Genomic DNA, 12086 nt, shown 5'->3' on the forward strand with positions numbered 1-12086 from the left:
ATGCCTATATACCAATGCAAGAAGTATGGGTAATAAGCAGGAAGAACTGGAAGTGCTAATAAAAAAATATAACTATGATATCATTGGCATCACAGAAACTTGGTGGGATAATACACATGATTGGAATGTTGGTATTGAAGGCAACAGCCTGGTTAGGAAAGATAGACAGGGAAAAAAGAGGGGAGGTGTTGCCTTATATATAAAAAATGTACACACTTGGACTGAGATGGAGATGGACATAGGAGATGGACGTGTTGAGAGTCTGTGGGTTAGTTTAAGAGGGGTAAAAAACAAGGGTGATGTCCTGTTAGGAGTCTACTACAGGCCACCTAACCAGGTGGAAGAGGTGGATGATGCTTTTTTTAAACAACGAACAAAATCATCCAGAGCCCAGGATTTGGTGGTGATGGGGGACTTTAACTATCCAGATATATGCTGGGACACTAATACAGCGGGGCACAGACTATCCAATAAATTCTTAGACTGCATTGGAGACAATTTTTTATTCCAAAAAGTTGAAAAAGCCACCAGGGGAGAAACTGTTCTGGATTTGATTTTAACAAATAAGGAGGACTTGGTTGAGAATATGAAGTGGGAGGCTGCTTGGGTGAAAGTGATCATGAAATCATAGAATTCACAATTCTAAGGACTGGTAGGAGGGAAAACAGCAAAATAGAGATGATGGATTTCAGGAAGGCAGATTTTGGTAAACTCAGAGAGCTGGTAGGTAAGATCCCATGGGAGGAAAAACTGAGGGGAAAAACAACTGAGGAGAGTTGGCAGTTTTTCAAAGAGACATTATTAAGGGCCCAAAAACAAGCTATTCCCCTATGTAGGAAAGATAGTAAATATGGGCAAAGACTGCCTTGGCTTAACAAGGAGATCCTGCATGATCTCAAACTAAAAAAGGAATCCTATAAAAAATGGAAACTAGGATAAATTACAAAGAATGAACATAGGCAAATAACACAGGAATGCAGGAGTAAAATTAGGAAGGCTAAGGCACAAAATGAGCTCCAACTAGCTACAGGCATAAAGGGTAACAAGAAGACCTTTTACAAATATATTAGAAACAAGAGGAAGACCAAGGACAGGGTGGGGCCATTGCTCAGTGAGGAGGGAGAAACAGTAACGGGGAACTTGGAAATGGCAGAGATGCTAAATGACTTCTTTGTTTCGGTCTTCACAGAGAAGTCTGAAGGAATGCCTGACATAGTGAATGCTGGTGGAAAAGGGGTAGAGTTAGTTTTTGAAATAAAAAAAGAACAAGTTAAAAACCATTTGGAAAAAGTAGATGTCTGCAAATCACCAGGGCCTGATGAAATGCATCCTAGAATCCTCAAGGAGCTGATAGAAGAAGTAGCTGAGCCGTTAGCTCTCATTTTTGGAAAGTCATGGGAGACGGGAGAGATTCCAGAAGACTGGAAGAGGGCAAATATAGTGCCCATCTACAAAAAGGGGAACAAGAACAACCCAGGAAATTACAGGTCAGTCAGCTTAACTTGTGTGCCAGGAAAGGTAATGGAGCAGGTAGTTAAGGAAGTCATCTGCAAGCACTTGGAAGGTAGTAAAGTGATAGGGAGCAGCCAGCACGGTTTTGTAAAAAAACAAATCATGTCAAACCAACCTGATAGATAAGGGAGAAGCAGTGGATGTGGTATACCTAGACTTTACTAAAGCATTTGATACGGTCTCGCATAATATTCTTATCGACAAATGAGGCAAGTCCAACTTAAATGGGGCTGCAATAAGGTGGGTGCATAACTGGCTGGCTAATCGTACCCAGAGAGTAGTTGTTAATAATGCTCAATCCTGCTGGAAAAGCATAACAAGTGGGGTTCCGCAGGGGTCTGTTTTGAGACCAGTTCTGTTCAATATCTTCATTAATGATTTGGATATTGGCATAGAAAGTACGCTTATTAAGTTTGCAGATGATACCAAGCAGGGAGGGGTTGCAACTACCTTGGAGGATAGAGTCATAATTCAGAATGATCTAGATAAATTGGAGAAATGGTCTGAAGTAAACAGGATGAAGTTTAATAAAGATAAATGTAAGGTGCTGCACTTAGGAAGGAATAATCTGTTTCACACATACAGAATGGGAAAAGACTGTCTAGGAAGGAGTACAGCAGAAAGGGATCTAGGGGTTCTAGTAGATCACAAGTTAAATATGAGTCAACAGTGTGATGCTGTTGCAAAAAAAGCAAACATGATTCTGGGATGCATTAGTAGGTGTGTTGTGAACAAGACACGAGAAATCATTCTTCCGCTCTACTCTGCGCTGGTTAGGCCTCAGCTGGAATATTGTGTCCAGTTCTGGGCACCCCAATTCAAGAAAGATGTGGAGAAATTAGAGAAGGTCCAGAGAAGAGCAACGAACATAAGAACATAAGAATGGCCATACTGGGTCAGACCAAAGGTCCATCGAGCCCAGCATCCCATCTGCCGACGGTGGCCAATGCCAGGTGCCCCAGAGAAGGAGAACAGAAGACAATGATCAAGTGATTTATCTCCTGCCATCCATCTCCTGCCCTTGTTATGAAGGCTAGGGCACCATACTTTATCCCTGGCTAATAGCCATTTATGGACCTAACCTGCAAAAATTTATCAAGCTCTTTTTTAAACCCTAATAGAGTCCTGGCCTTCACAGCCTCCTCGGGCAAGGAGTTCCACAGGTTGACTGTGCGCTGTGTGAAGAAAAATTTCCTTTTATTAGTTTTGAACCTACTACCCATCAATTTCATTTGGTGTCCCCTAGTTCTTGTATTATGGGAAAAGGTAAATAATTTTTCTATATTCACTTTCTCCACACCATTCATGATTTTATATACCTCTATCATATCGCCCCTCAATCGCCTCTTTTCCAAACTGAAAAGTCCCAGTCTCTCTAGCCTCTCCCCATATGGGACCCTTTCCAAGCCCCTAATCATCTTAGTCGCCCTTTTCTGAACCTTTTCTAATGCCAATATATCTTGTTTGAGGTGAGGAGACCACATCTGCACGCAGTACTCAAGATGTGGGCGTACCATAGTTTTATATAAGGGAAGTATGATATCTTTTGTCTTATTATCGATCCCTTTTTTAATAATTCCTAACATCCTATTTGCCTTACTAACTGCCGCTGCACACTGCATGGATGTCTTCAGAGAACTATCCACTATAACTCCAAGATCCCTTTCCTGATCTGTCGTAGCTAGAATGATAAACTAGAATGATAAAAGGTCTGGAGAACATGACTTATGAAGAAAGGCTGAAAGAATTGGGCTTGTTTAGCTTGGAAAAAAGAAGATTGAGGGGGGACATGATTGCGGTTTTCAGATATCTTAAAGGGTGTCATAAGGAGGAGGGAGAAAACTTGTTGTTCTTGGCCTCTGAGGAGAGAACAAGAGGCAATGGACTTAAGCTGCAGCAAGGGAAGTTTAGGTTGGACATTAGGAAAAAGTTCCTAACTGTCAGGGTGGTCAAGTACTAGAATAAGTTGCCAGGGGAGGTTGTGGAATCTCCTTCGCTGGAGATATTTAAGAACAGATTAGATAGATGTCTATCAGGGATGGTGTAGATAGTGGTCGGTCCTGCCGTTGGGGCAGGGGACTGGACTCGATGGCCTCTCGAGGCCCCTTCCGGTCCTAGTGTTCTGTGATTCTATGATTCTATATTATAAATATCTTTAACCTGTGTCGTATGGGCGAAACACACACTTGCCAGTCAGTAGACAGAATGGGTTTTCTTGGTGGTTGAAATTCGCTCTTGAACAAGCTTGTATTTTTCTTTTTAAAAATTTGGAGCTCTTATAATAACCATTAGTAATCTAATCTTTTGATATGATTAGCAATTGTTATTACTCAATCACCAAGCAGTTTTCACACAACCGAAGTAACATCTAAAAGAAAACAAGAGCAAGGTGATTAACTTCTATATAGACCACATTGTAATGAAAAGTAATACAAAACGTGTCCTTGCACCAATTATAAGGTCACAATGAAACAAAGCCAAGAATTCACTCCTTGTATGTCCAGTTCTGTAACAACATTGTTTGCAAGTTAGGACAGTTTTTTGTTAAAATGGTTGCCACAGTCAACATGGCATGAATTGGCAGTGGCACCATATCTGAAAAGCTTTTTTAGGTCATGCTCCATGACTTTTGCAAATGTCATGTTTTTATCATAAAACCAACATGTATATTTGTGGGTGGGTGGGTGGGGGGTTGGCAGACATTTCACTAGTAGTACAGAGCAGACTGCTGGGTAGTTGGGTGAAATCTTGGAAATTACTTGACTAAGGAACTGTTTGTTTTTAGGACTACAGAAACCAGAAGAGGATGAGTGGGAACTAGAAAGCATATGTCTTAAAACCTGATCTGAACAGTTTTAGGGATTACCTTCTTTAGGTTTTAGGTGGAGACTGAGATACTGAGGCACTAAATTGGGTCAGGTGTTCTTCTATCTACAGTTCAACCAGGTTCGTAGAGAAACGATGAACATTGACAGTTATTGTTTTATATAATAGATAAAGGAGTAATGTATTGCTAAAGTTTAAAAAAAAACTTGAATCCTTCTGATTCTAAAGAGGCAAAAGCTTTTTATGAACTAAGGTAATTTTACTCGCTTATAGGTTTACTGGGGGGAGGAAAGAAATAGTACTCTGAGAAGTCTTTGAAAGGTACGGGAAGTCTGAATGCTCATCAGTCAGAACTACTGAAACTATAAAATGGGGGGGGTGGGCGGAAAAACCCTACCTGGTTCCAAAGAACTGGAGGAAAGGCTTACTGTCAAATGGTCCAAAGTAGTTGAAACCAACAGCAGCAAGGACATCTTGGGTAGCATTTTCTTGAAAGTCAGCTATTGCTAACATTCTGTTGCTATTCAGCTCCTCTGAAGATACTAAATTGTATTGCCTTACAAATAAAGAAGAGACTGAATAAACCATTTGCCAAGTTCTACATGTTGAATAAAAGTAGGGCCAATCTTAACACTTCTTAAAAATCAGACATACACAGTGCTTTCCTAACCATGCTCTTTCACTGTTACTATCATGCAGGTCAAATGACACTGTGGGTTAAGGGGCATAAACAGTTTCAGGGTTTCTGAATGGGTTAGATAATGGAAATTGAGGTGGGTACTTTTTATAGGGTCTTCCTGTTTGGTTTTTCAAGAAATCATTCTTTTTGTTTCAGCACTGAGGACAGCCGTTGGAAAGTTAGATTCATTCCGACTAGCTCCAAAAAGTAAGGATGTGAGAACATGTCAACACAAAGGGTCACATCTCCCTCTCTGCATGAGCACTCACTTGTACAGAAAATAGGATGTTGTCCAATAGGGTATCCAGGATATGTAAAAGCTACTAGGACTCAGGAGGTGGCATTCAGCTGCAGAGGCACCCTTGCCAGGAAGAGCAGCTTCATACCATCTGCTACAAGCCCAGGCCTTTATCTGCTGGAATGGACAATGCCCTTTCCACCTCCAAATTATATCCTTGGACTCTGGCCAGTGGTGTTAAACCCAATCCCATGAGGAGACGGGCCTGATGCTGCTGGGCTCAATCCTCCACTGCCCCATTTTTGTACCGCATCAGCCCTGCATCCTGGGCAGCTGCTGTTCTCACTCCAACCTAGTTGTGGCCCTGGAAAAGTAGGACATAGGAGGTCACTTCAGAGTATATTTGCACTTTGGGATCTTTAAATTCATCATTTTTAAATGTGTGCTTAAGCAAAATTTGAAGATTGGTTTGCTCACATAGGCTACTTCTACACATGCCCCAAACTTCGAAATGGCCATGCAAATGACCATTTCGAAGTTTACTAATGAAGCGCTGAAATGCATATTCAGCGCTTCATTAGCATGCGGGCGGCCGCGGCACTTCGAAGTAGGCGGCGTCCTTTCAAAAAGGAGCCCCGTCTGGACGAGACGCGCGGCAGCGAGGCGCGTCAATTTCGAAGTCCCCTTATTCCCATGAGCTGAATGGGAATAAGGGGACTTTGAAGTAGGCAGTGTCCTTTCAAAAAGGAGCCCCATCTGGACGAGACGCACGGCGGCAAGGCGTGTCAATTTCGAAGTGCTGCGGCCGCCCGCATGCTAATGAAGCGCTGAATATGCATTTCAGCGCTTCGTTAGTAAACTTCGAAATGGCCATTTGCGCGTGGCCATTTCGAAGTTTGGGGCATGTGTAGACACGGCCATAGACATTTGAACATGCATTTAAAAAGCTTTTTCTAATCACTCTTTGGGTGTTTTACAAAAGTGGGTGGGACATCAGTAGAAATCTGCTATTTCCGTTGTCTAGTAGAGGTCAGATCATTATATTTGTCATTAATATGAAGGAGGAAATCTTGCCAAACACGGTTATGATACTGCACAAAGCAGTAAAGTTCTTCCATTTCATATCTTAGCGTTGTCCATAAACATAACTTTGTGCAAACTTGTTATATTATTGTATTCAAATGAAGGTTTTTGTGTGGATGGGGCTGACATTTAAAGACACAATATTTTTAAAAAGGTTACCTTTAAAAAGCTGTTCTAATGTTGGACTGATATAGGCCTGTCTAGAGGAGGAAGAAGCCTTGGTGGAAGAATTAGCATATGCTGTGATAAAATAGTGAAGGCCCCATCTACACTAGGGCTTACAAGCCTGTTAGTTTAAAACATTTTAATGACCAGGGTTTTTTGTATAGAAAGCATTTATTTTGCTAGATGAGGCAAAGTCTTAAAAGAAAAAAAAATCCTCACTATACTTAAATGGAAGTTCATATTGGTTGTTGTGGCGCATGGGAGCCAGTATTTTGTAAGGTACCTTTTGATTCTAAGAAAAATGTCCCTGTCATATATACAGATAGTGGTTTGCCACTTTCCCATGGCAAATTGAAACTTTCTGCTTTGGACTATAAAGGGACTTAACACCATCAATTTCTGCAACACTTTAAAATTTCAGTTAAAAAACTCTAGTCCTTGGGGTTGCAAAAACTTCTAAACCTGTGTGTCGTAGTCCTGATTTACCCATAGCAAGCAGGTCTGCTGCTTACAACTGGAGTAAACAGAATGAAATTAAACTTGACAGTTTCACTACTGCTACTGAAAACTGGGCAGCAGTGAAAATATCCAGTTTCATGTTTCTGTTGCTTTCTAAAGGACTAAGGAACAGTAGAAGCAAACACTGGAAAGAGTCACCGGGGAGAAAAATCCAGAAAATAGTATGTGCATGTGGAGAGGAGATACACAGTTTGCAGAAATTCTCAACCCTGCCGTTTATACTTCCTTCTCCTGTGAAAGCAAAAAGTCAGAAAGCTTCTCTTCCTCAGTCCTTAGATGTGAAGCATTTCAAAGGAATGACGCCCATTAACTAAAGGCTAATATCAAAGAGAAGCACAAGAAGAGTCTAGGGCAGAAGTATGATAAATATCCCAGTCTCCTTTCTTTCCCCTGCATCTGCTGGTAATATGGGAGTGGGGGGAAGGGAAAGCAAGCGTGGGAGACTGGGCATTGCTTATGATGCCCAGTATTCTTTTATAGATCTACCTCTAGCTCAGAGTTCCCCAGTCTGTGGGGAACATTCCCTGTTAGGGAGGCACCAGGGAATGTTTGGGGTATGTGTCCAGGACCTGGGCCATCTTCCATGGGGGAAGGTGCAGGGAAGGAGTGCCACTCTGCTCCACTCTTGGCGCTGGCCACTTTTCCTCCACCCCAGGGGACCCAGCTGCAGCCCTGAAGCTGGGGTTCTGCTTCTGGCCTCAGATGCTGGCCTGTGTCTGGGGTCCTGAATGCCAGCCCTGCACTGAGTCTCAGCTGCTGATCTCTAGCTGTGGCCCCAGCCATGTCCCTCTTATCCTGTCCATGCTTGGGCAGAGGTAAGCAGGGGTGAGATAAAGTTAGAGACGGCTGTTCCAACTAGTATGTTTAGTGTTTGGGGTAATAGGTATCAGGTTTATTATCTAAACCCTGATACAGTATAAACTAGTTATCTTTATGGAGCTACTATGCCACAGAATAACTGTTCTGATGTTTGGGGTGAAAATAATCCATTTCATTTTGGTATAAAATGAGTAATGTTCTTATAGGATTATTATTTCTGTCTTATCCTGTTAGGTGTAAGAATTTGTCTGTATCTTACTGGAATTCCTATTGGATGCTGCCCTCTGATGTTTGTGGAATGAACTGCTTTTGGGAAGCTGCTTTTAGGTAGGCTCTAATATTAAATAGAAACATATTACTCAGTTACAGACATGCAGCTAGTATCATTGCTTATGTGACAAACTGGAAAGTTAAAGACTTTAACATTACTTCGAATGCATACTTTTGTGCTGATAGTTCAATTGTCTTCATAAATGGGACGATGTGTTTCCCCTTTAATGACAGTGTGTTATCAAATATCATAAGAAATTAAATATGAAGGAGAAATACAGACCATGTTTAACAATTTTTCTATATTGTATTATTTCTTTTCTTTTTATTACTACTTATTTAGGAATTATTAATGAGCTTACAAATCCTTACCATGTAACTATTAAAACCAAAAGAATAATTGTTGTATCAGTGAGCTTCCATTTCAAGGAACATGTTGAAATATAGTCATTAGAACTCTATTTAACAAGGTGTTACTATATTATAGAGTTAGCCTCATTACAACATTGTCATGTCTAGTGATTTTGTTAAATTGAGTGAAATCTCTGTTTACTCATATTTAACAGACCAGGCATGTCTATCAGATGTTCATTTTCAACATCTTTTGTGCCTAAAACATTGACCTCAAGTGGGAAAAATTTTTCTAGAATAACAGCATGAAAAATAGTTTGTACGTCACCATTTTAACAAACTGATATTTGTTGCAGTGAGCTGTAAACCTGTGGATTAATCCAGTATAGCTAGAACAGCTATATATTTTGCAATTGCTCATTTCCACTGCTCAGATTTATTATTTGAGACAGGGAGTTCCTCATTAACATTTTGTCTGGGATTTCATGACTAGCTGAGATCACTAGCCAAACCATCAGACCTTCATCTGTTCTCTTTCAGCTGTCTTTGACTTAAGAGGGAGCTCCTAGCAGTGTGAGGTTTGATAGCATTTAAAATAATTTAGAGTAGTCTTTGGTACTTTAGATAGGCTAACTTATCTATTTCTTCCTATGTATTTTCTATGTAGTCCATTTGAATACTCCCTAGCTTAATGTTCACCATTAGGACTGAAGTGGTATAATGTGAGCTATGCCCAGCTCACTGGGCTTCAAGTGCTGCCTTTCCTGCTGAGAGGTTTATCCTGGTCTCTGACAGGCACTCTTTGTGCCCAGTGTTTAGGGGACATAAAAGTTCTTCAAAAGTGCTCTAACTGTACCCACCGAAAGGATAGAGACCTGTGTGTCAAACGTCTGTTAATGGAGAGATTTGTGTCTGGCATCCAGTCCCGATCCAAAGACCCAGTCTCGAAAATGGTCTCCGGTGACTTCGCTGGCTTCGCAGCAAAAGGGTTCATGCCTCCAAAGGGCAGTGAGGAAACCAGCTTTGCCTTCTCTCCAGGAGGCACCAAAAAAGCAGTCTTCATCTCATTTCTCATTGTCAGGATCAGCTGCGCTGTGGTTGACCACTTTTGAGGCACTGGGATCCTATGGGACCATGTATTGTGGAAACCAGCAATCCTATGTGTTCGGGCTTGGCATTCAGGAGCAAATAGAAATCATCCTCCTCTGTTATGGTACCGACAGAGCAACCTAAAGATCTGGCACTGAGAGGTTATGATGCCACCTCCTGTCCCAGTAGTGCAGAGTGTTCTGATGCTGACACTAACAGCCACCAACCTCTACAGTACGGAAACCATCAGCACCTTATATTTCCCTGCATCATGTGGACCTTCGTGTCTCAACAAAATCACGTCTCTTTGACATCAGTTTTTCTACAACATGCACAGCACTAAGTCAGTCCACTTCACCTCTGGCACCTCCCAATTTTTAGTGAGGAAGAAGAAATTGAAGGGGAAGGTGCATTCTCATCTTACCATTTCTCTCCCATTTAACCTACTGAAGCGTTCGGTCCATCTGTGCAGTTGTGACACTGAGACCTGGTGTAGCCTCCCGTGGGTGCCACCAGCTACACCATTCTCCATTGCGTCCCTACTGGGACCCTTGAGGAGCGCACAGGAGACAATACCCCAAAAGTCATATAGCAAAAGATATAGATTTCCCCCACTGTTCTCAGTTATTGCATCATGAGAGCCCTGTGGAAAGAACAGAAGGCAGCCCCAGAACAGTGTGTGACACCAACAGCAAACATTCTTCCTTGTCTCAGACAAAGTCATAATGCCACTGCCACCCATAGCAGCAGATGATTTTAAACATTTTCAGGCACTCTTTAGAAGTTTGCTCATCCCTGCTCTAGGGCATTAGCCAAACTTCTTAGGTCAAGCCCTCTTTTTCAGCCCTGCAGTTAGCTGCCCCCCAAACCTGTGGGAGGACCACAAGAAGGGATGGGGGGGGGGATTATAAAGGGGATGGGACACTTGGGAGCCTCCAGGGAGTGCCCTGAATGGTGAGGGATGCTGGGTGGGGAAGACTCTAGGGGGGTACCTCATCATGCTGGAAAGTTGCCAGCTGCCCCACCACTTTGTCTCAGGGCCTCTGTGCTCTCTGACCCCAGAGGGCGGGGGCTCATTGTCTTGGTGACGCAGCAGCAGAGGCCACGGAGGAGAAAGCAGGCATAATGGAAGCTGCCAGGGTGGGGTAGGGGAGCCGGTCATGCTGTGCCCCTCTTACAGAGTGACCATTCCAATTATTCTGAACTGGAAGAATTTATTGACATCATACTGGAAGACGAGAGACCAGGTTCACATCCATCAGTTTTGAGGGCTAACTCCTTTCTCGAACCACCTCACAGTCACCTTTAGATGCAGCTGGCTGAGCAGAAGTGTTATGGCCTTGTTGCTTGAGCCCCAGCTGGTGCAAGGTTGTCAATTTCACCCTTGCAGTTGCTCTGCAAAGAGGGGAAATTTGATGAAATTTCATGGCACACTTGGGCAGTTCTCACAGCACAGCAGTGTGTCCTGTGACTGGTCGAAAACCACTGAACTAGTAGCATCTATTACTGTCTGCCTCTTCCCTTCAGCACGACCTTCCTCTGGCAGGACCTCATTACAGCAATCCGCCTGGGGCACAGGACTTTGCTCATACCCTGATAACATAATGTCTAAGTGTTTCTAGAGCAACTCTAAATCCTCCTTCCTCAAAGCTTGCTGTCTTGAAGAGTGTAGAACTGGAACAAGGTTTTTATTTGTACATTAAGGTCTCAGAGTACGCAAATCCAGAGTACGCATTGACCCCTGATTCATACAGTAACTCTCTCTTTACGCGGCTTCACGATCACGCAACACAAAGCTGCTGGGCTCTCAGCCTGCCCAGCTTCCTGCAGGTGCAGGCAGTTATGCAGGCTAAGAGCCCCTTCCCCTACTTCCCAGAGCGGCTCTAGGCACCACTCTGGGAAGGCAGGGGGATGGCTTTTAGCTTGCCTAGCTGCCTGTCCCTGCGGACAGCCAGGAGGGCTAAAGCCCCTTTCCCCCTGCTTCCCAAAGCAGCACTGCTTGACAGCCACGCCGGTTCACCCCCGTTTAAACCCCTGCTGGCTCAGCCCTGCCCCCCCCCCCAGCTCCCCTTCCCCTGTGGCCCCACCTCATCTCCCCCAGCAGGGGGCTCCAGCCGCATGCCTAGAGCTCCCCTCCAACAGTTGCAGACTTGCCTCCAATCCCCATGTCACAACCTGCATGGACCCAGACCCAACCCTCCCAACCCCTGTGTGGCCCCAGATTACCCCCCACTGCACAGCAGGCTCAGCATGCACAGGGCTCCAACCTGCCCCCAACTCAAGCACCCTGCCCTAGTGCAACCCTGTTCAACCCTTCCCCAGCCTGGCTCAACTCCCCTGCAGCCCCAGCTGACCCCCCCCATGCATGGGCTCCAACTTCAGTCCATGCCTGCTGCTTCAGCTTCCAGTCCCTTGCAGGGCTCCAACCCCCTTCTACTCAACCACCCCATCCTGGTGCACCCCCTGTTCCACCCCCCTGCCCGGCTCAACTCCTCCCCCCCCGCGCTTGGGGCTCTGGCTGTCAGCCGCCACTGG

The 12086-nt window shown here is 43.8% G+C and overlaps 1 protein-coding gene across 3 annotated transcripts in view; it reads left to right on the plus strand.

The window, feature by feature from the left end:
- The window catches only part of GXYLT1 (glucoside xylosyltransferase 1), a 57670-nt gene that overhangs the window by 13588 nt on the left and 31996 nt on the right, over positions 1-12086 (plus strand). Inside the window, exons 2-3 of one of the 3 annotated variants that reach the window (XM_074984075.1) lie at positions 5174-5224; positions 8076-8168. The exons of 1 other annotated variant lie outside the window; for it this stretch is intronic. In XM_074984075.1, the coding sequence (XP_074840176.1) occupies positions 5174-5224; positions 8076-8168 (144 nt within the window). The remainder of the gene's footprint in view (positions 1-5173; positions 5225-8075; positions 8169-12086) is intronic. One more of the 3 variants, XM_074984076.1, reaches the window with a different exon arrangement.

The sequence above is a fragment of the Carettochelys insculpta genome, chromosome 1, assembly GCF_033958435.1.
Source record: "Carettochelys insculpta isolate YL-2023 chromosome 1, ASM3395843v1, whole genome shotgun sequence".
Taxonomy (NCBI): Eukaryota; Metazoa; Chordata; order Testudines; family Carettochelyidae; genus Carettochelys; species Carettochelys insculpta.